The 25,674-nt window shown below is 35.9% G+C and overlaps 4 protein-coding genes across 6 annotated transcripts in view; 2 read left to right on the top strand and 2 right to left on the bottom strand.

The window, feature by feature from the left end:
• Positions 1-3,204, top strand: part of LOC129795448 (receptor-type guanylate cyclase Gyc76C-like) — a 28,053-nt gene extending 24,849 nt beyond the window's left edge. For 2 of the 3 annotated variants that reach the window (XM_055836726.1, XM_055836727.1), the window contains exons 10-12: positions 822-1,215; positions 1,298-1,640; positions 1,785-3,204. In XM_055836726.1, coding sequence (XP_055692701.1) covers positions 822-1,215; positions 1,298-1,640; positions 1,785-2,839 — 1,792 coding nt within the window. In that variant the 3' untranslated portion in view covers positions 2,840-3,204. The remainder of the gene's footprint in view (positions 1-821; positions 1,216-1,297; positions 1,641-1,784) is intronic. The other variant, XM_055836729.1, reaches the window with a different exon arrangement.
• LOC129795447 (mediator of RNA polymerase II transcription subunit 1) overlaps positions 1-25,674 on the bottom strand; it is a 1,235,552-nt gene that overhangs the window by 237,648 nt on the left and 972,230 nt on the right. The window lies entirely within an intron of this gene.
• LOC129795566 (U4/U6 small nuclear ribonucleoprotein Prp31) lies at positions 5,155-7,770 on the bottom strand. The gene is made up of 3 exons (XM_055836960.1): positions 7,317-7,770; positions 6,468-7,239; positions 5,155-5,686 (listed from the first exon to the last, which is right to left on the bottom strand). The coding sequence occupies exons 1-3, from the start codon at positions 7,660-7,662 to the stop codon at positions 5,302-5,304; spliced, it is 1,503 nt and encodes a 500-aa protein (XP_055692935.1). The 5' UTR covers positions 7,663-7,770; the 3' UTR covers positions 5,155-5,301.
• Positions 19,763-20,700, top strand: LOC129795681 (farnesol dehydrogenase-like). The gene is made up of 2 exons (XM_055837148.1): positions 19,763-19,847; positions 19,912-20,700. The coding sequence occupies exons 1-2, from the start codon at positions 19,799-19,801 to the stop codon at positions 20,613-20,615; spliced, it is 753 nt and encodes a 250-aa protein (XP_055693123.1). The 5' UTR covers positions 19,763-19,798; the 3' UTR covers positions 20,616-20,700.

Genomic DNA, 25,674 nt, shown 5'->3' on the forward strand with positions numbered 1-25,674 from the left:
TGTACTAACGTTGCTTTGTACTAAATCTTCCTTTACTGATTTTTTGTTCTATTTCTGTTCTTATTTCTTTCTAAAATGCCGAAAATACTACTTGAAAAGTTTTTTGTACTAATTTCTTTTTGTTCTAATATTTTCTGTACTAAATTCTGTGTTAATTTTTATCTCCGCACTTTTGTTTATCATTCTTCAATTTTCTCCTGTTGTGCTATTTTATTCCTGTACTAAATTTTTATTAATCTGTACTAATTTTCGAAAGTTTCCTAATGATTTCTCTTTTTTTTTCTTAATAACTTCTCACTTACTGTAATTATTTGTTTCTGTACTAATATTTTCATGTACTAATTTTTCTCAAATTTCATAATTCATTTTGTTCTTTCTTAATTTCTTTCCATACTCAATTTATTCTTATGCTAATAAAGCCTTTACTAATTTCATCTTTTAAGGATATATTCTTATAATAATTCCTTCCTGTTCTAATAATTTCATGTACTAACTTCTTGCTGTGCTAATTTTTTAAATAACTAGTAATGTACTAAAAGAGACTGTTAATTGTCTTCTTTCTCTACTAATTTCTTCTTGTACTAATGATTTTATGTACTAATTTAGAGTTGTGCTGAAATCTTTAGAAACTTCTACTGTACTAATATTTCCTATTAATTAATTACCTATTTATTTCTTTGTACTATTTTTTTTAGTACAAAGAGGGATATTTTCCTATTTCAATTTTCTGTCTTATTTGAAATTCAACTGCCAATAACGAATTTCTCAAACATTTTTCAAGATTTTGTGAAAAAAAATGTGCAAAAATAATATTTTCACAGAACTCGACTGAAGAAGATGCGCGGGGGAAAGTCAAAGAATATCATGGATCAAATGATGGAGATGATGGAAAAGTATGCAAATAATTTGGAAGACATTGTGAATGAAAGGACGAGACTTTTGTGTGAGGAAAAGAAGAAAACCGAAGACTTACTCCATCGGATGCTCCCGCAGTCCGTTGCTGAGAGTCTAACCCGTGGACGGGGTGTTGAGCCCGTTTCCTTTGACTGCGTAACAATCTACTTTAGTGACATTGTTGGCTTCACGGCAATGTCCGCCGAGAGTACCCCACTGCAGGTTGTTAACTTCCTCAATGATCTCTACACTGTCTTTGATCGCATCATCAAAGGGTATGATGTTTACAAAGTTGAAACAATTGGAGATGCTTATATGGTGGTGAGTAATGGAGTTTTAACGGTTTTTTTGACTTCTTCTTGTTAACTTTCCTGTCAAAATTCCCATTGTTGCTGCCTTGCAGGTGTCTGGTTTGCCAATTCGCAACGCCGATCGGCATGTTGGTGAAATTGCTTCAATGTCATTGGATCTCCTACAAGCCGTCCGGACGCATAAGATCTCCCATCGCCCGAATGAAACACTCAAATTGCGCATTGGAATGCATTCCGGGCCCGTTGTTGCTGGTGTTGTGGGTCTCACAATGCCCCGGTACTGCCTCTTTGGGGACACCGTGAACACAGCATCGCGCATGGAATCCAATGGGGAAGCCCTCAAAATTCACATTTCAGCTTCTTGCAAGCAGGCCCTTGACAAACTCGGGGGGTATATCACGGAGAAACGTGGTCTCATTCCGCTTAAGGGCAAAGGTATGAAGGCCTAACCAAAGCTTTTTGTAAGAAGACGGCTTTCACACCGTCTTCTTAACAATGAGTATGGGTACAGGTTTGATGGTCCAAGAAAGTAAAACACAACAGAACGGTGTGAAGTTTGATGCGATTCATTTGTTTCAGGTGAAGTTGTAACGTATTGGTTGATTGGTGCAACGGAAAAGGCTATTCAGCGGAAGGAAGTTGCCCTGGAGGATATGCCGCCACCGCTATTTTGTCGCCCCCGACGGAGCCCCAGGCTGAACTGTGACTCCCGCCAGCCAAGCCTCATTGGAGCCGCACACTTTGGTAACACCTTCCGAAGATCCTCACTTACGCTTCAATCAAATGACTTGTCTTCCTCCGAAGGCGCAGGCAGCAGGCGTCAATCAGCGGTGCCGCGTGCTGATGTTGAGAGTACGTGCAGCCTTCAGGGGTCAATTGTGCACAACATTCGGGACTCCCCGAGGCCGACGCATCGGAAGCTAGAACGCGTACCGCTGTATCTCAACGAAGAATCTCACCATGTGCTCGAGCATGCTGAGTGCTGTGAACCAGTCAATGGTGCCGATTGTCCAAAGAAACCCTTTGCAATGATAAAACCCCGTCAGGTGCTACGGAGTATTGCATCGAGTGATGAATATGGGAAATTTGGGGCTGAAGGTGTCCTCCGGGAGAGTCGTTCACTCGACCCCTTCCCCAGTCAACCACGTCGCAGGGATATCTTCAAGTTGCCAATGAAGTTCGTCAAGAAGGGTTCGCGCTCGTTGGAAGCCGAAGTTGCAACACCGCCCATTCGGTGCGGCTCCAAAGCTTCAATGGCGGGAACGGGCGCCATTTTGAATAATCATCAAGTTGCTGAGCATTCGAACAACAATTGCAACGGCAGCATTGGCACGGAGGACGCCAATTGCCCCCTGCTGCAGCGTCAGGGTAGCCTCACGAGCCCCGTTGATGAGCTTCTCTTTCAGGCAAAACGCTGGCATAGCCTTGAATCCGTCGCCATGGACAATGAGTCCACCGGCGGCAGGAAGAAACCCCTCGCACGGGCATCCATACGCTCATGGCTGGTGGGTCTCTTCCAGGGCAATGCCCTCAAAAGCAGCGACGCCTCCCTGAGGAAAGTCTGTACGGTACAGAGTGGCGTGAAGCCGGCCTTCAACGATCTCGCATCCGTGGAAAAGGAGAGCATCGTCTGAGCGCCACGCCTTCCTCGCGTGAATTGCGTGTGATCAAAATTTAAATAATTCTTTTCTTCTATTCCTAAACATTTGCCCCCGCCCGAAATAGGGCGCACGCAAAGTAATCCCTTCTATATATAGGATTTATTAATTAACTTATTTTCTCATTACTTATTTATCATTATTTTAATTTATATGGTAGTAATTGTTTTTTTTTTAAAGCTCCTTTCGGCTATGACGTGGCAATGATTATTTTTTATTAGAACAAAATCTCGAGCCTTTCACGCGAGGAATTATCCGAGGAAATTCCGACAAAAGTCCATTTTTTTTTTGTAAACTTTATGAATTTATCGTTGAGAGAAAGACAATGCGGTAGCGAGAAATTGTGAGACTTTCTTACTCTCCTGCGAGGAATATCCTTTGAGGATGTGTGTGTGCAATTTAGTTAACATTTTTCCTTCTTAAATTATAAGACGCCTGGTTGGTTTAAATTACCTACAATTGAGTTTTTTTTAATTTCTTTTTGAAAGGACGCTTTGAAATTCCATTTAAATGGCGGGAGATTTTGTGAGGTTATGTGATAAGGATAAAGCGGTGTTTCAAGGGGTCTATCAGTTAGTTTTTTTTAATGATTTTTCCATAATTTTTAAATATAAAAAAAATTCAAAGACTTTGGCAATTTTGTGAGAATAAAAAAATGAATAAAAAGGCAAATAAAAGGCTAGAAAAAATAGGAAATTTAATTCAGCGACTAAAAAACTCTTGAAATCTTTGAAATTAGTATTGAAATTCCAAGATTTCGAGCAATTTTCAAAGGTCAAGTTCATCTAGAAGATTATTTAGCGTACATCGTAAAAGATATGAAACATTGACGAGTTTTATCGAATTCTACGATGTTTTATCGATGTTTCTTACATTTCTTATTCTACATTCTCATATTGCCTAACTTTGACAGCAGTTTGACAGACATTGGTAGCCATCTTGGCAAAAATGACAAATTAAGGTAACTTCAAAATTTTTCTTTGAAATATTTATATTAGAATTGAAAGAAAAGCTTAATTAAAAAAAAGTTTTTAAAGGAAAATTTACAAAACCAACCAGGGCAAAAAATGGGTTGATTTATTTTACAAAAAAAAAGCGCGTAAAGTGATGCAATCAAAAAGGTTGTTAGGAATTGTTTTTCGTTACCGTTAACATTTCAAAACTGACAGTCAACTGTCAAAGTTTTTTTTTTTAATTTGAAAAGTGTGCTAAAATGTGGATATTTTTTTTAAAGAAAAATAAATGAGCTAAACAAGAGGAATTTCACAAGAAACACACACAAAAAAATAATTTGAGAAACAAAAATGTTCTACTAGTGTAAATAGAATCTGAGTTATAAACAAATAAAACAACAAATAAGAGCAGAAGATAAATCATTAAAAAATTACGTAAAAATTTAGTATTTTTGATAGTAAGAATTATATTAAAAAATTTATGTAGAAAATTGCAGAAGAAAATTATATATAATAAAATTAAAAAAATTGATGAAAAATAGAAAAGAAAATAAATTTTTAAAGAAGAAAAAAATATTTCGTATAGTGTTTTAGAAGAGGAAATAAAGAATTATGTAAATGAAAAATATTTAATGGAAAATGTGCCATTTTTATTACAAAAAACTGCTGAGTCATTTACATTTGTGATTAATTTGTGTAATTAATGCAAGTATATAGATTTTTTTTATTAATCAATGGGGCTTTTTTTCATGAGAAAAAAATGTCTAATAATTTTATTATATACAGAAATATATTACTATTATATTATTATTATTATAAAGTGAAAGAAAAGAAATATTTAATAATTACTGTAGCTACATTATCAAATTTATTTTCTATCCGACTTTTTTGGGGGATTAAAGAAACAAAAAATTTATAAAGAAAAAGAAATATATTTAGTGAGAATGTTTAAATAGATCTTTGAAAGGAATTTTGAAAAGAAAGCAAAAGAAGTGGAATAAATGCGGGCTCTTGAGAGGAGTGATGATTCTAATAGTTATCAGTAGATGATAAGAATATTAAAGAGAAAAAATATAAATATTTTATCAAGAAAAAAAAAAGAGATTGAAGAGAAACTCCAACAGCAAGAACTTAGTCTTTTCTTCTTCTTTTAATAATTTAGTTTAAAAAGAAATTTAATCTGATGAAAGAATTTTTATAAAAAAAAATAGTTCCATTTTATTTTCAAATTACTTTGTAATCCCATTTTGTTTTTTTTTTAAATAATTTTTCTTTGTTTCATCTTCTCTTTTTCATTTGAGAAATGATTGAGAAAAGTAGGCTGTGACAAAAAAATCGTTTGAGTTTAAATATTTTTCATTTATTAAATGTACAATAATTTCAAAGAATTTGCATTTTATTTATTTATTTTTTTTATTTTTTCTACACACATTTTCCACATTTTCGTTTTCCTTTATTTGTTATTTTCATTTTGTCACGGCCCCCCTACGTTGTTGTCTTTCCCACCGAGATGAATCCACTTGTATTTGAGAAGTACTTTGCTGTGGAATCAATGGATTTCTCCGCAGCACCCGGATTGACAATTTCCAACCCCTGAAGGGGTGTGAAGGCAACACTTGATGCCGTTCCGGAAACTTGCTTCTTAACCGTTGTACTTCCACCCCAAACCTGCTGCCGCTGAAGGTTCTTCTGCAGCGTCTTACTAATTCGCACCTTTGTCTTCTCATCCACCTGCGGGAGACGAATGCGCCCAGTGCCGGACTTCCCGAGAACACCACGGGAATACCCCAGATCTTCCTGATAGGCATCCTCTTCGATGTCTCCGAAATTCATTCGATTTGCCTGCTTGCGGAATTCCGTAATAGCGTACCTGAATATTAGTTAAAAATTCAGTTAAAATTCAAATTAACCCAAAAAAAAAGAATATTCAAATATTCGGATTTTATCGGAATTTGTTCGGACTACTCCGGTAATATTCGGCAATTTTCGGAGATAGCAACATTTTTATGCATTCTAACGACGCTTCGAAAGATTTATTATCACTCAAATCGTTTTTATTTGCTGAATAAATTGAATTTTTGGCGAATTTTTCGAATATTTCCTTCAAACAACCCTTGTAAAAAATCGAAAATCCTTTTTCGGTTTAAATTTAGTTCTTTTTTGGGATTAAATTTAATGCTTTTAAGGCTTGAACTAAGCACTTTTCTAAGCTTTTTCTCCTCAATCTGAGCCATTTTCGAATAATTCAAGAATCTTTGAAATCAAAAAACTTTTCAGGCTTGAATTAAATACTTTTCAAGCATGAATTAATTATTTTTTGGTCTTAAATTTATCACTTTTGGGGTTTGAATCAAACTTTTTTTTAGACTTCACGCTCTCCGCAGTATTTAATTATGTTTTATTGAGATTTGAATTAAGCTTTTTTAGGGATTGAACTGAGCACTTTTCTAAGCCTTTTCTCTTCAATTTGGGGTTTTAACTTGACTTGAAGTTATCAATTTTTTATCTTAAATTTAATACTTTTGTTCCTTAATCTATGTCCCTTTATGACTAACACCTAAAATGCGTTTATTTTTGTTTTCTTCTTTTTTGTGAATTAACTGAATATTTTCATAATTAAAATAAAAAAAATACTCAAGACAATTTCCTACCTTTCCTTCATCTTCCGTACGCGCTTCCCGCCGCGTTTCTTCTTGCTACTCTCAATGGGCTTCGGTAGGGGTTTAATGAACTTCACCGGAGGTGGTTCCTGCAGCTTGTCCAACTTCTTCTCAATATCCTCGCGGAATTGCTGCCCAATTTGCCCATTGGTGCTCTCATGGCAGGCATCCACGCGGGCAGCGAGGGTGCACTTGCTGGCCACTAGACGTGCTGCCTTCCGCCGGAGATCCGGTGGAGTTTCCTGGACAATGTCTGAGTAGTAGATGAAGCCCGTGTGTGGGAGCATGGCTACTTTCGAGAAGCCCGAGAGGATGCGTTTTTTCGAGCCGAGAATGAGGACATTGCACGCTGGCATCTTTGAGAGCTTTATCAGCCCCCCGGCCAGACCGAGAATCTTTGCAGCTGTCGATGCACCCACAATTACGGACAAATTCGGCGCGATGAAGGTCATCCTGCTCTCGACGTATTCGTAGATTTTCATTTTGTACGCATGCAGATCAATTGCCATGTCACACGCCTCCTGAATACGTCTCAATTCTTCCTCATTGAGGTGTGTTCCTTGCGTCGTGGATGCCGTCACGGAGACAATCATTATTGTTGCCTGTGTGAGAACTTGCTGGAGGATCTCATTGTTCTTCACCCTATCCAGATCATTGCCCAATTCCTTCACAGTGCGAATGTAGTCGAGCTCCCCCATAACGAGACTATCGAGTTCCGGAAAGCGCTTCTGGTACTTATCCTTTGTAAATCGATGAATGTTTACTGGAAGAAATGATCAAAAAATGATTAAAAAACTGCCTCATGGATGTTCTAAGAAGCTCCTCATCTCAATCCCTTACCTATTTCATTGTCAATCTCAACAGCAATTCCATTCGCTTCGACAATCAGCTGATATTCCGGATCTGATTCAACACTCCCAACCATATCGGCGGATTTCCGGGGTACCATTGCATTGGCATAGATCTCAATGCGTCGGAGAATGTCTGCCAATTTCGGGGAATCCCTCAGCTTACAAACTTCCCGCACAGAAGCCACTTTCACGTCAATTTCCATCTCTTCAACCCCCTCGAGGGTGGCTTCTTGATCATCATCCATATCAGCTGGTTCTGCCTCCTCCATGGCCACTTCAGGCTGGTTATCGTCATTCTCCTCGAGATCAGCAAGTAGTTCATCCGCCAGAGACATTTTCAATGAATTTTCCCAATTTTCTCACTGATTTTCACGCGAAAAACACACCACAAAATCATAAACAAAAACACCGAATTGTTTACGTTTTACTTTGAGGTTATGAGATAAAAAATTCCAAGAAGTTCCCTCTTTAACGACAACAGCGCCATATGACCGTCTGGTGCAAATAATAAAATTTGAACTTTAACGAACTTTTTTTTGCCGTTAGACAAAATTCGTGATTTCCATGTTTTTTTTCCAATTTTTTCTCACAAAGCACGTTTTTGGGGCTCTTGTGACACTTACGGGTGATCCGGAAGCCTCGGGGAGCTCCTCCGTGCGGAATTTGGAGCCCGCGGAAATTTTGACGGTTGAAATTAAAAATTTGAAATTTTTGACGGTTGGGGATTTTACACGCACTTTTTTTCCGGAAATGGATTTTCGTGACTTTTGGAATTTTTGATGCCAAAAATTCAAAAGTTTCTTCCTGGTCACGAAAAACTCAATTCCGCTGGGAAATTCGCTGGAAAACGCCAGAAAATTGCGAAAAACTTAATGTGTGAGGGAGACGGATAGCGGTAAAATGCATCCATCTCATTTTCACTTGAGAAAATAGTACAAAAAAGGGCGCCAAATTCAAAAAATAGTCAAAAAAGCATGAATTTTATATGGGGGCGCTACGAAGAGGGGCTCTGGGGGGGAAATGAATGTCGTTGGTGGAAACCGCCTGGTATCAGTAGTCTCTGTACCAAATTTCATCACGATCGGACCAACGGTGTAGAAATGCATAGCTCTGCAATAGATTTGAACACAATTTCCCCTCATGCCCTATTAGACTAATTAATTTTTCAATCAATTGATGAAACTCCCAAATGATGGCGCGAAATTGAAGATTTCTGGGGTTAATTGGTGAAACGATGGGAATCTTCCTTGATGAACAACGATACAAAAAGAAAAAACGAGAAAAGAGTTGAAATTGGGAGGATGAATTGATTGAGGTGTTCTTAGGAAATGAAGTATGTACCGATGACTGTAGAGAGCTCAAGTGGTTGAGTTTGATTGGGGAATATGTTTAGGAGGAGGTTGAGTGAAAGATTAGCTGGTTGAGCAGTTCAGTATACAGGAAATTGAATACTATATATGGAAGAAAAGCATTGCGTGTGCTCCAGACATAGTCAGTCAGCAAAAGCAGCCATCAACGGAGAATGTGCATTAAATGAGTTGGTCAATCAACCGGCAAAATCGATACATGTCCAACGCATTCCACACAAATCCCCAGGATGATGTACTACCCAATTAATTAATCAACCAAATAGTTACACGCGCCAGCAATTTTTAGTAGCTTCAATGAAATATTTTCTGCAGCAAAATAAAATATTTTTAGTGAAAAATATAAAATTTATTAAATTGAAAATCTGTTTTAATCCATTAATGACACCGCTTGGATCTTTTCGAGATCAATTTCTGATTTAATCCTGGTTTTTATGCGATCTCTTCTTGTTAAAGGAGTTCATGCATTGACCTTTAAAAAACTTTCTCATTCACAAAAACAATTTTGACCTTATTACATTTTGTAGAGAATCAAGAAAACTTAAAAATCGTTTAAGAACCTCCTAAAAGGCAACATAGAAAGAAAAAGCCAACAAAGGTCATTGTATGAACTCCTTTTTGCAGTTTTTCTTTTGTATTTTTTACGCATTTTACGTAAAGATGAGAGTAAACTATTAAAAGAATATTTTTATCCATTTGATGAGCTATAATTCTAAATATTTAAATATTATTCATTAGGTGAAAAATTCAAGAAAGGAAGAAAAGTTTTCTTTAATTTTTTGAAGAATAATTCAAGATTTGTGATTTTTGCAAATTATTTAAAAAAATATATACATATATTTTCTAGTAATTTCAATCGAACCATTATTTTATCGTATAGTGTTATTGGGGTAAATATAATCATCTCAATAACTCCAATGGGTGCTGATGGGTGATTTATATCAATCATTTTATGTATTTCAATCAACCACAATAGAGCACATCATCATCATGAACGGTCAAGCCGTTTCGGAGAAGCTCCTTTGCCACAGAAAAACAAACAGAGATAATTTTTTGAACTCTCTAATTTTTTTTCTAAGCATTTTCAGCAGCGCAAAGAACAGGACATCCGTGTCAAAAGCATAAATTGCAAATACCACAAATACCTCATATGCTATATATAATACACATACTGTGGTACATGTAATACAGAACAGAAGACAACCGCAAATATAAGGAGAGGAATTGACTTTATAAATAAAACAGTTTCCGAATGCAATTTCCTCCCGAGTTGAAATTCAACTAAGCAGATGTCTATTTCGTCTGATTGCATTGACCAATACATAATAGATGATTTCCCAGCAAGCCAAGGAAGGACGCAGCTCCCTTCTCCCCGCTTTTGGAAGATTGAGTGGCAAACCGGGAGGGAAGAGGAATGATGTGGTACACCAAGAAGATTGCCGGCATCGAGCATTGCCCATAAGAGATGGGGAGGGAAATGACTTTTCTAAAAAGAGAACCAACTCACACCACCATCCACCAAGCTCAATGAAACATATCCACCTTTTGGCGCAGGCAACCACCATCCTTCGTCCCCCCCCCACATATATGTATATGTAGTATGTATCCCTATGGGTGCCTAAGACACTCCTCTCCAGGACACTCGCCGCAGAGATGGTGGTTGGTGACTATGAATTGGTAATGCCTAAGAATAACTTACTCAATTTAATGTTTGTGCGAAATTCACGTGGAGTGTTTGTTGTGGTATATAAATTGGGATTTTACTCCTCTTTCTTTACCCATTATATCGCCAAAAGGATCTTCCCTCTAGTGGGGAGAGTTAGGGGATGAAAAGAAAAGCGAAATGTTCTCTCACAACTGTCTCAAGGATTTTTCCTTCTAAACCTCATACATACATTCTCCCTAGAAATTGAGAAAGGGCAACTGCGGATTCATCAAATCACAGAAGAATTTTGTATTGCATTTTATTTGATATCCTGCAGGATATTCCACATATGTACGTATGTGGGTACACTGAGGGAAAAAAATTGGAAAAAAAAGAAAAGTTAAGATTTGTGTGAAAAATTTTGAATAGAAATTGCGTTAGGGGACAGCAGGAAAAACTTGTGAAACTTTCTTGCAATTTTGTCGAATTTTATGCAATTTTTTGCCCCAAAAACACTGAGAAAAAAATATGAATGAATTCAGGGAGTGAATTTGGATGTCTTAAATATTCTTAAAAATTCAAAAAGTTCATATTTTCCTTTAAAAACTAAAAGAAATTTTTTCTGAGACTAAAAGAATTATTCGAAGGGATTTAAAGAGGTTTCAAGCATTACAAAAAGGTTACAAACTTAGATTTAAAAAAAAAGTTTAACCCGTTAAACGTAAGAAAAGAAACATCAACATGGCAAACGTTAGAAAATAAAGGATAATTTTAACTTAAAATACTTGAAATGTAATAACCATAAAAAATAGTTTAAAGTAATATCAATTTCACGAAATTGGACTTCTTAACCCTTGGAGGATCGAGGTTTCTAACCCTAAGAATTTGACCTTAATTTTCCCTCAAAAAGAAAATGTTTTTTCAAATTTTCTTTTGACGATCTCAAAAAAAGGGAACTTCTCTACACGCAAATGTAGAATATATCATGAAATGTTAAACAGATTTTAATTCTGTAACGATTTAAAAAAAATCGAATTAGCCACTTTAACCAACAAAATCCTCCAAGGATTAATTATTCTTTTTAATTAGTTCATTGTAATCTAAGCGCAGCGTTCTTTAAATTAAAAAATCTTGTAATTAAGCGAAAGGTTCCGGACGGACGGCCGGCCGGACGGACGGACCAATTTTTGGCGCATACGTTTTTTGTAATGTAGGGACCCTAATTCGTGGTCATCCCAAGTTTGAGCCCGATCTGACGACTTTGCATTTTTGAGTGTACACAGAAGCTGTGCTTCTTTGAAGAAAGAATCACAGCTAAAAAAGAATTCAAATATATAACAAACTTTCTTAATAAACTTAATCATATCATTGGATTGTTTGAATCATTAAATGTTCAATAAAAAAATTAAATAGTTTATAAAAATTATATTTTGCAGGAAAAATTAGCTCCAACCAGGCCCTCACCTAATTTTGTTTTTTTCTGTATTTTTTGAGTTTTTACACTAATTAATAAAAAAAATGTTTAGTTCTAGGTTATTTTTTTACTTTCTTGAATATTTTTTTAGTTTGGTAAAAAATTTATCTCATTATCGTAATAGCTTAAAAAGGCATAAACTCCTTTCATCAACTATTTTTTCTCTCAGTGTAAAAACATGGCCTTAAAAATTCTTTCATATCTCACAATCAGATTTAATCAATTAAATCAACATTATTACGTTAGAATATATAGAATCTTGATTAGAATTTATATCAGTGTGTTTTTAGAACTTTTCCATATATATCTAGCTCTATATATAAGTATAGGATATATCCCCAATTATGTGTATTTGTGAAGGAAATCAATTTGGGGTAGTAGCACCACAAATACCAGAGCTTTTTGCATATCCTTCCCGTAAAATTTTATTCAATACCCCACTGAATGCCCTCTATTTGACCATTCCGTCTTCGAGAGCCTCCACCTACCCCCGTCATATCACTATTGAAAGCGATTGAAGATGGAAAATTCTGTCCAATTGCTTCGGTGCCATACACACGTAGTATGTAGAAATATGTATGTGGAGGAGATAGAGCAAAAAGTGGCATCAGCACATAAGCAAATCAATCAGAAAATTTATCCCAAAATGCGGGCAATTTCGAATACCTTGAAATTGAAATTGATCCCAGGACGTCATAAAATTTGAGGATTTACTCCCCCCCCGCCGTTCTCTGCAAAAGAAGGAAGAAGGATTTTTCCCTTATACGTGTATGAGATTTTTATTCAATACCCATAGAGGAGAGATACACATTTCGGGGGGAGTTATGAAGAGAAAAATGGAACATTTGAACTTTTGAGTATGCTCCACACACATGATTCTTAAACCACATTGCCGCAGTCTCGGTGTGTGCCCTCTGTGGGCTTGTGCTCGAGGAATAATTCTTCAACCTTCCGCAACAGTGATTTCCAATACAAGACATTCCACTTCACACCCACAAATTTTTTTTTCACCGCAAACTGAGAGACAAATTTGCCTGGGGAGGACTTCTTCCTGGTGGATATGTTATGTATGTGGGGATGGAAAAGCAATAAAATACATTTTGGACATAAAAATACTCATTACGCGAATTAAATCGATATGCTGCGGACGACCCTCTTTCCACACAGAAATTGTGAATCTCCTCGTGGAAGACCACAGAGAGGGTGGGAGAATGGGCGGAGGAGCATCTGGTACTTGAGAAGGAGTCATTGGCAATCTTGGCAATAAATACAGCGTCATTCCCGCTTTGAATTTCATAGAAACGTCCCGAACTACCCCACAAACACAGTGAGGATTAATTGAATAAAATAATTATTAATAATTTAATCAATTTAAATCATTTATTAATTTTTTTAATTCAATTTTTTTTAATTAAATTAATGATAATTAAATTTTTAAAATAAATATTTTTCCTCTTTGAATCTACTCAGACTTAATGTCAATTACAGTTGCGGATAAAAATCATTCGGAATTTACAAAATTCCTAATTGTAAATACCCACCAGATGGCGCAAGTATATACTCAAGCCATCTGGTGTAGAAAAACATTCCAAATATGGCTTAAGGACGATTTAAAAGAAGGAATTGCTAACATCTTACAAGAATCTTTTAGTTGTAAGATAAGAACAGAGATTACTTTTACCAAAACCGATCTCATTAAACGCAAAATCAGTAAATTATGGCTCATTAAAGAATTTTAAAAAAAATCTACAATTGTTTTTTTTTCTTCCTTATAATTCTTTTAATTAATATTTTTCATTGAATCCCAATTAAACTTTTTCAAACAGCAGTGAATCTACTAAATGGTATGAGGGTCATAAAAATGTTTAGCTGTGGCGTGGGATTCAATTAAAATCATCCCATGGGGGAGGGGCGACAATGAATCGCAGCAAGAATGAGAACCAAAGGACACCCACAATGCACTCTTCCCGCAACATAGATCCTTTCCACGAGGGAAAAAACGAAAATAAATATTACAATAAGCCTGAATGTCACTGCCCGTTCAATGGAAAATTCTTAGATATAACATTAAAGGCCAATTTCCTTATGCTCTTGTGCTTTTCTGATTTTTCTTAACCTTCAAAAAAGAAACGTTTTGCGTGGTAAAAAAAAAACTCTAATTTTTAAAAGAAATAAATTGGCATTGAAGGCATTGAAGTACTTTGCTGTGCGGACACGGCGGACACAAACTTTTGCTTCTTTTTACATTTTCTTTAAAATTTAATTAAATTCAGAGAAAATCCCTTTTTGTGCGGTTGATGGTATCACTTATCTTGATGAAAATGCATTGAAATGTCTTGGCATTTTTCAAATTAACTTGAGTGCAGAAAATTTAGCTCTCCTATGGAGCACACGTTTTCATTTGAAAGTCATCCTTCGTGGTATTTCCAAGTTGAATACTATATTGTATAGAGATAGAGAGATGCTGTGAGCAATCAGATTAAGTGGATTTTGTTGCCAAGCCTTTGATGCACTTTCACCTCCCCCCCATACCCATCAAAAAGATGGACTCTCCTTATCAAAGTGGCGTGTGCTGAATTATATCTGTGTCACTATCATCAATTATAAAATATCATTGAGCATCCTCTTCATTTGTACTAATGATTTATTTACATGATGAAATGGGTAAAGCGGATCATACTTAAAATTTAATAATGCTTTGACTTCCTGACAACCCATAGTTTGCAGATGACCTCACAGATGTGAAGAAATTTAATTTGTCGCCTGTTAGACAAGAAATTAGGGGAGAAGAGTCTGTTAAATAGGAACGTCTCTGGAAATTTTCTTACTTTTGAGAAATCAAAGAATTCGCTTTAAATCGTTTTTTTTTTTTCATTGAAAACTTTAGGGTTTTTAACGTCTAAAAATTCCGTTTTGAATTCTATCAAATAGTTTTTTTTCTCTGAATATCATTTCTTTAGACTATTAAAGGAAAATTTTAACCGCCAGAATTTTTTAATGGTGTCCAGGCACCTAAATCCCCTCCTTGGCCTTATTCAGATTTTTTTCTCGATTTTTTGGGATAAAAAAATGCGAAAACTTCAACAAGAATTATGGAAATTTAAGACGAATATTGTTTTTTTTTAAATGAAATGAAAAAGACTTTAGAACACCTTAAAGAAGATTCTCAATTTTCATTAGAATCTCTATTCTATTATAATTATAAGAATCGAATAGAGAAACGAAAGAAATTGATAGACTGATTGATTTGAATATTTAACCGATAAGTGTCAACAACAAGAATTCCTTCAAGAATGTCTGACTAATCATGGAACTTCTTGGAAGGAAAATTCTGTGCAATGCCCGAAGACAAAATTACGGATTCTTGGAAGTCTTTAAAAAATTAAATCCCGTTGTAGTCCCAGGATGAATCGCATCATCAAACAGACTGCATATTGTGTGAAATGTGTTAATACAAAGTGACACCGACATGGAGGTCGTATCCACAACAATGATATCCCTTAACTATGGGAGATCCAAATGATTGGTGCGGGCAGGTGGGATACTAACATTATGTCAACTTGTAAACGATAATTAGACAAACATTTGTTGGCCTAAGATGTTATTCCTGGGACTGGCAACCATGTAATTTGCATTCCATGTTTAACCTGGAGGTACGATGTGACAACATTTCTGCTTCCTAATTATTGCGACTCCCATATTCCCCACCGTTTACATCCCTCTCTCTTGAACTCATACCCCATGCCTCATATTGTCCACTATGTTACCCCCCAGGCCATATTTCCATTTAAGGAAATCACCCCAAATCACATCGATGAATCTATACCACCTCGATGATGAAGCGTAATTAATCAATTTACAACGATGCATCATGCCCTTTGTACCACCCAACGTCAATAGAAAACCACAAATCCTTCCATCCTTACATTGAGATTAAGATGGTTTCTGTGTGGTAAGGAAATTTTGCTGATGGCACAGAAAACTGTTGAAATTTTAAATTCAAAATTGCTCTTAAAATGATTGCAGGAAATTTCAAAAGATTTTCTCGATTTTCTTGGGTGGATTTTTGTCTTAATTTTCCTTTTTTTTCAAAACTTCTTCAGGAGCCTTCTTCAGTGGTCAAGTGTAGAGAATTTTCTTCTCCAGTTTTCTTCTTTGTGATGAAAATTGTTGACGTAGTGGAGCTCTGTTCAGTTTATAGATGCCTTCTCGTTCTGCCAAATTGTGACGCGCTCAGAGATAGTGAAAATTTCCCCACGGTTGACCACTGAAGAAGGCTCCGAACGGAGCCGAAAGCTCTGGAAAACGTGAGATTTTCTGGGTGAGAACCCCCTTTAACCAACGAAAAACCCGGAATATCATCGTTGTCTCTACATGTTGGAAAATCACTTCTTTAAGATTTTCTTTGTTTGATTTCAGTCTTAAAAAAAACCTTTAAAAAAGATTTTCCTTTATTTCAGAATTTTTTTTTTCAGAACTTAACAAGTTCTTTTTGAAGTTCTTTAATTGAAATTTATGATAAGATGAAAAATATATAGGAAATTTCTACAAAAAAAAGTAAAACCAAAAATTGATTTCCTCAATGGAGTGTGATTATATATCCCTCAAAAGTTAATGGAGAAACGGGAATGGAGGAAGAAGAATCCATATGATGCCATCCCTTGAGCGTCCAGCATCACAATGCAGAGGGAGACTGATGGTGGAATCCAATAATAAGATATCGAGATTATTAAATAAAATAAAAAAAATTGAGGGAGTATGAGAACGAAGCCATGCGGGTAAATTCTCTGTGTGGGATGAATCAGCGATATATAAATAAAATTTTTATATATAATAGGAAAAAAAGATGAAACAAAATTGACAATTTTCCACGCCGTTTATCCTGAAGCCCCTCTTTCTATAAACATCCCACCTCATACGTTGGAAAACTACGACTAAGGGGTGGGTGTTTACATCGCGTATTTATTTGAAATATCACATTGAGTGGTTCGCACGATCTTGATAAATAAAATTATTAATTTTTTTTAGCTTCACACTTTCATCCTCTTTTAGGGGTTGGGGGTATTTTTGTCATCCTGGCAAAGCGATCGCAGCTTAGGGGTGGCAAAATGCCTTTTGCGTATAAGGATGCCGCAGAAGAGGCGCAAATTTATTGATTTTATAGCTCACCCTGCACCACCTTTCTGCCCAGCCGGTGTGCAATGTGGGATTGAATCAATTCCATTGAGGAGAGATCCATCGAATGAAGTATATTCGATGCTTGGGTAGGTAATAAAAATCTTAACTCATCCCTTCAATATACTTTCGCGAACTTGCAAGGATTTGATTTTAATTAATGGGATAATGAGGGGGGGTCAAAGGTGGGAAAAAAGACAGGTAAATATGTAATATAAATACGGAATGGGGTGTTAGATTAAATCGTCTGAGTGGTATTGAAAGGAGACAAAAAAACACCACTCCCTCCCCCATTCAGTAAGGGGGTTGATGCTTAACAAAGCGGCGTATGCGGAGAAAGGTTGGATTTTGCAATTGGATGTGATGAGAAAGTAGCAAGTGCAATTAATTACATTTACTATTACGTTTGAAAGTTTCCTGGCACATTCCACCCTCCCTCCCCCATCGTTCCCATCCCTTTTGAACTAGCACTGATTGCCCTATGATGCATCCGTTCTCCACAATCCGATAATCTGGGTCCGCCATCGATATGAGGGGGAGGTTGGCTACACACACCGGTGTTCATTGCATTTACCACCCCATTGAGCTACCATATATACGTCATATTTGCCGTAAATGGGTATAGGGGATGATGGCTACGAGGAAATTAAATTCTGTTCATTTGGTTGGGTACAAATCGAAATTAGTCTTTGCCACGATACTGGGATTGTTATGAAGTTGTTTGGAAGGCATTATACATCAACATCTTCTACATCATCAGATCAAGGTGTGGTCCCTTCCACCCCTATGCAAAAAGGCGCATTTTTCTCATGAAATTTTTACCAAAGGGATGATCAAGTAATTTTGGAAATTTCAACATCAATTATAGAGCCAATTTTGCAACAACAAAAAATTTTTTTATTAAGTAGAATTCAGTATTTTCTCCTTTTATGTTAAAATAAATTTAAAATTCTCACAATTTAGCCATTTTCTTCCTGAAGATTTTCCAAAATTACTTTGTCATCCCTTAATTTTTAATTTTTACTAAAAGAATTTTTTTATCTATTCCCTCTAAATATCCTTTCCAAAATCCCTTAAATATTTAGTAAAAGAAACAAATAAACAGCAAAGAAAAAACTTTAGGCATTATTTTCACAATTTCCTCGACAATGAACGCATTTTCCCGCTATTTACCTTTGTAGCCCTCGCGGGAAAATAGATACAAAAAATATAAACTTATTTCAAAAAGAAATATTCTGTTCAATGATCATACTTGAACTGCTTGAAAGCCAAAGAGAATAAATGTAGAAATATTTATATCAAACGAAAAGTTTCTTTCAAAGCTTTTTTTTGTGAAAGTGAATTTATTTGGAAGAGCGCAATAAAATTACGGGGTTATATTCTTCTTCCCTGTGCTATTCCACCTGATCAAGCCTCCCTTAAGGAACTACATATAATGGTCCTCAAGTGCGTGTTTCTCTCCTTTAAGATGTTTTGCCATGGCTGAGGAATTTCGTGTATGTGTGTGCTTTGGGAGAGGAACAAAGGATGTCCCACCTGAAGCACACACGCAGTGAATTAGCGCATGGTGGAGTGAATTCAGCAGGCCCTAAGGGGGGTTGTGGAGTAGAGGGTGGTGGGGGGCAAAATGTGGGTGGATGAGGGGGGAGCTTAAATTGGAGAAGGATTACACGGAGGAGCACTCCAAGGACCAGTCAAGCGGGCTGCAAGGCACCCCTTGACGCTAATTCAATTAGAGGGAATTTCTAATTAAACCAAGGAGGACTTTGGGAACACTTTGGGGGCCGGGGAGGGGGTAGTAAGGGGACCCAGCACACAAACACCCACACAAGGCATGGGGAGGTGGCGTGAAAATTGAAATTGGACGAGGGAGATTCCGTCGTGAAGATAAGGGATGCAATTAAATTAAATTACAGGACGAATAGAGAATTCACCAAATGGATGACTATAATGGGGCGAGGGAAGTGCGAAAATGCCTCACCCCCCTCTATAACACCTTCATCCTCTCTTGTGCATTTATTTTTCATTTGCTGTGAGAAGTGACTTCACTTTTTTTGCAAGGGGCAAAAGAAGACCTTTAGGAAAAAGGGGCGCTCTAAAAAAAACAGAATAACTAACATGATGCTCCTCCGTGAGAACAGGGTATACTCCATTAAACATGCCATTTGTGACACGTTAGATTTTACTCTATGGATAACTTCGGGAGATTTCGCAGAATGCCTGCAATTTAGTTGAAAAAAAAACTTTAATATTTAGGCGACTTCTTACTGAAAAGGAAACAATTTTTCTTTAAAGAAAAATTTTGTTTTGATTTTATCATTTAAAATTATTCTGAAAGTTCTTTCCATACATTGTGCTTAATGTCCTTTATTGAGAATTCTAATTACTGTGCTATGACACAGGTAAAATAATTTCTATTCTCAATTAAAATTCTAAAAATATTGAAGAAATTATCTAGAAAATTGTTCTTCATACATAAAGGGGTTAATACCAAGGATAGTACCTGAATTTAGTTGATATTTGGCCTAATTATTTCTTCACTTTTGCCTAGAAATTTAAACTAAAATTCATTAAACTTCACATGAACTTTTAACTTATTTTTATCAAGACAAAAATTGAATAAAAAGGTTGATATTCTGTGATGAATTGCCCCTCGTTGCTTTGACGCCTAACTGACCTTAAGTATACCTACTTAAAATAAGTACTCATAAACAATTTTATCGCCATTTCATCTCAAGGACAAGATGTTAATAAATACACCTAAGATAGCAAGAACATGCTCAGTATTGTATCAGAGTTCTCAGAGAAAAATGGAGCAGTGGAAAGATCGTGTTGCTGTTGTGACTGGAGCTTCTTCAGGTAATCAATCTGAAGATTATTGGGCAGTATTTTTTCTCTTTATTAATTAAATTTAAATTTTAAGGAATTGGTGCAGCAATTGTCAAGGACCTGGTAAAAGCAGGAATGATTGCTATTGGACTAGCACGAAATGTTGAAAAAATTGAAGCCCTAAGGAAGGATCTTCCTGCAGATCTTCAGAAGAATCTTCATGCTGTGAAGTGTGATGTATCGAAAGAAGATGAAATTGTGCAAGAATTTCGAAAGATTGACGAAAAGTTCAATGGAATTGACGTTCTAATCAACAATGCGGGTGTTAGTTGTGAAACTGAGTTGATAAGAGAAGATAATTCCGCTAAAATTCGTCAAGTGCTTGATACGAATGTTCTCGGTTTGGTTTTTTGTACACGCGAAGCTTACAAATCAATGGAGAAGCATGGAAGAAATTCTCATGTTGTTCACATTAACAGCATAGCTGGACATCGCATAGTTCGTCCAATTACAATGCCATCAAATAATATTTATCCACCAAGTAAGCACGCCGTAACGGCCATAACTGAAATTCATCGGCAAGAATTTATAAGGAGCAAACATCACATAAAGGTGACATCAATTAGCCCAGGAGCTGTGGCTACCACCTTAATTCCTTCCTGCTTCAGAGAAACATTCCCAGATATGCCCTTTCTTCAGCCTGAAGATATTTCTCAGAGTATTCTACATGTTTTAGGGACACCGCCGCATGTTCAAATTCACGAATTAACCATTAAACCTTTCGGAGAATATTTTTAAAAATTTTCCTTTGATGTTTCTTTGACACCATACTATGTATTTTATATTGCATTATATTATGATCTATTAAAAAGATTTAACAATGGATTTGTTTTTTATTACATAATATTCAGGTGATAAAATGAGAAAAATTTCATTAAATGACTTTTTATTATTAACACATCTTGAATGCCTTCAAACAAGGGCCTAACACAGACCCAATTTTCAATGAAAATCACTAATTTCTCTACTTTCGAGAGCTGAAACAGCTAGAAAAGTGCTTCAATTTTAAAAGTTCTGGCAACATATCAACTAAAATTAATTTTAAAAACATAAATGTACTGTTTGGTCATAATACAGTGTCGAAAAAAATAATAGGACAAACTTACATTTTTTTAAAGGTCCCAGTACATATTTTAAATAAAATTTCTTAAAGTTCTAGGGCTGAATGAGCTAAAATTTTCCAAAATTAACATATATCAAAGAAAGTTTAAAAAAATCTAAAAATTGTTGAACTTTTTAAAGTTTTAATAATCGTTTTTCACCCTTAACTTATTGAATTTAGGAACTTATCGAACTTATAAAGCTCAGAAAGCTGCACTACACCGCTATTTAAAACTTACAAAAAGATAAAAATCCATTGAAATGTTGATTCTGGACAGTGTCTCATAGACCTATATCAAAATTTCGACTTTAGCTTCAACCCTTAATAAAAATTTAAAGAATTGATAGCGTATCAAATTTTATACGCTGTAAAAAATTATAAAGCAAAGTTGTTTCGGCTGTTACCCGGCTGGCGAAGATTTAATAATCTGAATAATTTAAAATAAATCGAAACGTCGCGGATTGATAAATAATAACAGCTATGTTCCTTCATTCTACTGCATTTTCACCCATCTTTTAAATATTGATCTAAATATTAAAAATAAGGAAAATTCAATACCAAAAGTCTAAGAACTTTATTTTCCTTTTCTCAGAAAATTTCACAAATGATAAATTGTAGTGCCGAGTTCTTCCCAGAAGCATCCCCATCGTCCTTTTGAGAATAGAAGTATCCAAAAGATACCCCATGAATAATTACGTTTGATATTGTATCGTGGAAAAGGAGCTTTTTGCAAAAGAATGTCGCACAGCAGTGGGACAGGAATCACTCACTTTCCACTTGGAATATTTATTTGATTCTTGAGAGGGATTTTAAAAATGAAAAACCAAATTTGCATGCTTCCCCAAACATATATGGGGATCATGTCCAATTTTTACAGCAGCACCAACGCCTTTTGGTCTCGCTCTTGCCACCCACAGGATGCGAATATTGCCAAAATAAGATTGCCACGGGGTTTGTGATAGTAAATTCCATCAGAAAACGCCTCTTGAGTGGCGGATTCGCAGGATTCGAGACAAGAAGGAAAAAAAAGGGGCAAAGTGGAAATGGGTGTGGAAAGTCGATGGAAAAGCTTTCCATCACATCCATATGCCCGCCATCCCATACCACGCATTTTTGCTGGATAGTACTTCAATGAAGGGTGGGGAAAGGGGGTGGGTGGTATGAGTATAATGGTATTTAGTCATTGAAAAAGACAAAAGTCTCCGAGGCCTTTCACCATGCTTCCCATCGTACACCCAAGTTGTATTGCTCGTGTGTATATCCTCTTCCTTGAGGTACAGATATGTATATCTGGTGGGGAGGACACGAAATTGCTTTTAAGAAAATACATTGAATAAAACTAAGTACTAGAGAGTTTTCCTCTGTCTTATTCATTGCTTTTTATACATCAACATCCAACTGGCGGCAGCACACAGCATGCACTTTGCTTGAAAAGCAAAGTGACGCGATATTAAGACCAACTTTTCAGCTTTTGTGCGCTTTTGCTCCTGGAGTATCCTCGCCATTTCTCACACTCACGCCCCACAATACCAACCCGAAATCCCTACAGAGTGAATCCATCTCACCGCCTTTCAGTTGGGGATAGGGGGTGGGTGGGTGTGTGGGATTGGGAATTGATGGTACACTTTTGCTGGGAGCTTTGATGGCTATTTTATGTCTAAGTCACTTAATTTTAGGAGTCATTCAGTGACTCAATTAGAGAAACTTCCGGGAATTGCTCTTTTTTTCTCCTTTTTTTCAATTTTCTTCGTTATTTTTTACTTTTTGATCGACATTAAATAATTTGCTTTATTTATAGCATTTATAATGTCCTAAAAATTCCTCTGAAAGCGAAAAATTCAATCTAACCGACACTTTTATTCCAAGATGGCAACCGCCCACCAAGCGTCGGTGACATAACCTTACATCTCTAATGCATTCGAGTGATTTATGATTGAAAAGTTATCCTAAACTATTTTGTCGTCAAGACTTTGGTACATACAGTGGGAGTTTGTCAGCGTTTTGCCCACATATCCTTTACTTGCCTATAATACAGAGAACCCCTAAAACTATTTCTCAATTAAACTTCATCGTATTTTCGGGGTTGAAAAGTCCCCAAGAAATCTATTCCAAGAAGGCAGCCAAAATCATTTCGGAGATACTTTGAGATACTCTTCGTATTCTTCGGGGGAGAAATGAAAAAAAATCACCCCACTGAAACACCCCAAAAAGTGCCTTCAATCACCCTAAGTGCATCGAGACTTCACTTTCAATGAAGCACACAGATGATGCCAAAAGGAGCAGTCAAGGGAGCAGTTGATTTCCAAAGAAGGAGATAATTTTGTAATTGAGATTTCTCCGTAGTCATTGAGATTTCTCTATATCCTTGTGATTTCTCAAAGCCACTATGGGTCAAATGGATTGGAAATCAGAGTAGAAAAGGATGTGAAACTTAAAGAGTTTTGCTTTCAATACGTTGTAATTTAAATTACAACTGTGAGGGGAAAAAACATGGCGTTCTCTAAAGGACACTTCTGTTTAATGAATCCTAGGGTGAAATTCACTAGTCAGACTTAAGATCTCTTAAGGTTTCTATCAGATTATTATTTTTTTATTTTCTTAAACATATCTTCTTAAGTTCTCTTAAACGGAAATTAAGAATTCTTAAGTCAGGCTGAATCGGGTTAAATCTGTATTTGTCGAAAATTTTTCCTAATCGAATTCGGACATTGATTTTCGTAAAAATAGTAAAAATATTCGAAAATTATGCATTAGACTGATTCAGCTTGACTAAAGATTTTATTTTAATTAGGCGCTTTTTTTTTAATATCACGCCGCTTGACTAAAGAAATAATAACTTGTTTAAAAATACATCAAACCTAATAAATCTTAAGAAAATTCATAAAATCTTTAGAAATAAAAAAAAATCCTATAAACTTTTAACTTTTCCTTAAAAAAAATTAAGAAATCTTAAGTTTATCTTAAGGAAATTTTGGGAATTTCGAAAATCAAAAAAAAAATCTTAACAAAACTTAAGAAATCTTAAGACTGCGTCTGTGAATTTCATTACTTAGCCTTTAGGGGTCGATTCTAAACAAAAATCTTTTCTTTTCTTTTGTAATAACGTAAAAGTTGTTGTAAGATTTTGACAAATGGTGTTTTTCAATCATTATATTGTCGTTGTATTAAAGAAAAATAAAGAATTTGATTTTCCAGAAAAAACTCAGAAAATTCTTTACAGAAAACTGGAAAAGTATTTTTCCTTAAAAATCACGATTAAGAGAGAAACAAACTGACAGAATTTTATAAAATTTTTCTCAGAATACCAAAAATCTTCCTCTAGTTAAAAAAAATTAGCATACGAAAAGTTGAGCTTCTAAGCAAACTGAAAGCATAAAAAACATACTTTCTTTAAGTATTTCTAAAATATATTTTCCTTGTTAAAATTGCTAATTTTCCCAATAAAAAAAACAGACATATATTTTTATAAGATTTTCTCTGAAAAAGAAGAAGCAGAGAAAAACATTTTTATTATTTGCTGTTTGTGAAATTCATTACGTTGGAATTCCTAAAATTTCATTTCACCCCCCGAGAAGCCATGGCAATGTTAATCATTCGATAAATCCCAGATAACAATGAGAAAATTAAATTTTCCGCATCATGTGAGAAATGTGAAGATGATGAACCCCTCACGGAGGATTTCCGCCCACTTTTTGCCCTTTCACCTTATTCACTCCTCTCATGATGCTATTTTTCCACTAAAGTGAATTTCTTTTCACAAATTTTCCCCCGTCGTCATATGCCCGCATGTGGGGTAACCGCGCGGGGGTGGCATGGGTGAAGGCGAAGAGCGGTGGAAGATAGCGTATGGGTCAACTAGTAGTTTGTGAATTTCCTTTCTCCGGGTTATTCACTTGGGAGGAAATTGAAAAGGGAGACTCGTGAGGTCGCGACATGTCCTCCCACACGCGTCAGAAGGATGGGGTGTGTGACATAGGAAATTGCTGAGTCTGTGTATTTGATTGAAAATATAAATTCACCGCACTGCATACCAATATGTGTAATGTCTTTGCGGACAAAGCAAAGACCTGAAGGAAGATGACTTCTTTCTTTTTTTTTCAGCTCACCACTCTCTCAAATTAAAAAGACACTTCCCATGTGAGATCAATAAATTGGTGGGCTTGTGCTACTAATTCACCCGCTCTTCCACTAAAATGTGAGCCTAACATTGGCATATTATACCGAATGGTGCGGCTAAATGTGAAGTAATGCCGACAGAAGGCCCCTGGCGGAAGCCAAGGGTGAACAAAAAACACATACAATCATCATCATTATTAACTCCTTGATATGGCGAATGATGGAAACAACAATAATCTAATGGATACTCCCAGCATCGCATAAAAATATAATGTGCTTTTGTGTATATTTCTTCTCTTTTATCCTTATATTCTATTTAGCTAATGGAACGGCTTGCTTCCGTCCCCAAACCAACTTTCCATGTTTCCCCTAACACAAGCACCACACACCAGCATCCCCATTCCAACCAACATATCATGTCGTTTCGCCCCATCCTCCCGCAACATTTGAGTTTTGGACCAGAGAAGAGAGAAAAATACATCCAAAAGAAAGCAGTTCATGTGAAGAAGAAAACTCAAAGGAGATACTCCTTATTCTGTGAAATCCAACAATTCTCAACATCATACAATTACCTAAAGG

The sequence above is a fragment of the Lutzomyia longipalpis genome, chromosome 4 (genome assembly GCF_024334085.1).
Source record: "Lutzomyia longipalpis isolate SR_M1_2022 chromosome 4, ASM2433408v1".
NCBI classification, from domain to species: domain Eukaryota; kingdom Metazoa; phylum Arthropoda; class Insecta; order Diptera; family Psychodidae; genus Lutzomyia; species Lutzomyia longipalpis.

Excerpts from the sequence above, each read along its gene's own strand:
- LOC129795566 (XM_055836960.1), bottom strand. The coding sequence starts at position 7,662 with ATGTCTCTGGCGGATGAACTACTTGCTGATCTCGAGGAGAATGACGAT. Across the intron at positions 7,240-7,316 it reads TGAGATTGACAATGAAATAG|TAAACATTCATCGATTTACA; the intron begins GTAAGGGATTGA and ends CATTTCTTCCAG. Across the intron at positions 5,687-6,467 it reads GTACGGAAGATGAAGGAAAG|GTACGCTATTACGGAATTCC; the intron begins GTAGGAAATTGT and ends ACTAATATTCAG.
- LOC129795681 (XM_055837148.1), top strand. The coding sequence starts at position 19,799 with ATGGAGCAGTGGAAAGATCGTGTTGCTGTTGTGACTGGAGCTTCTTCA. Across the intron at positions 19,848-19,911 it reads TGTGACTGGAGCTTCTTCAG|GAATTGGTGCAGCAATTGTC; the intron begins GTAATCAATCTG and ends TTAAATTTTAAG.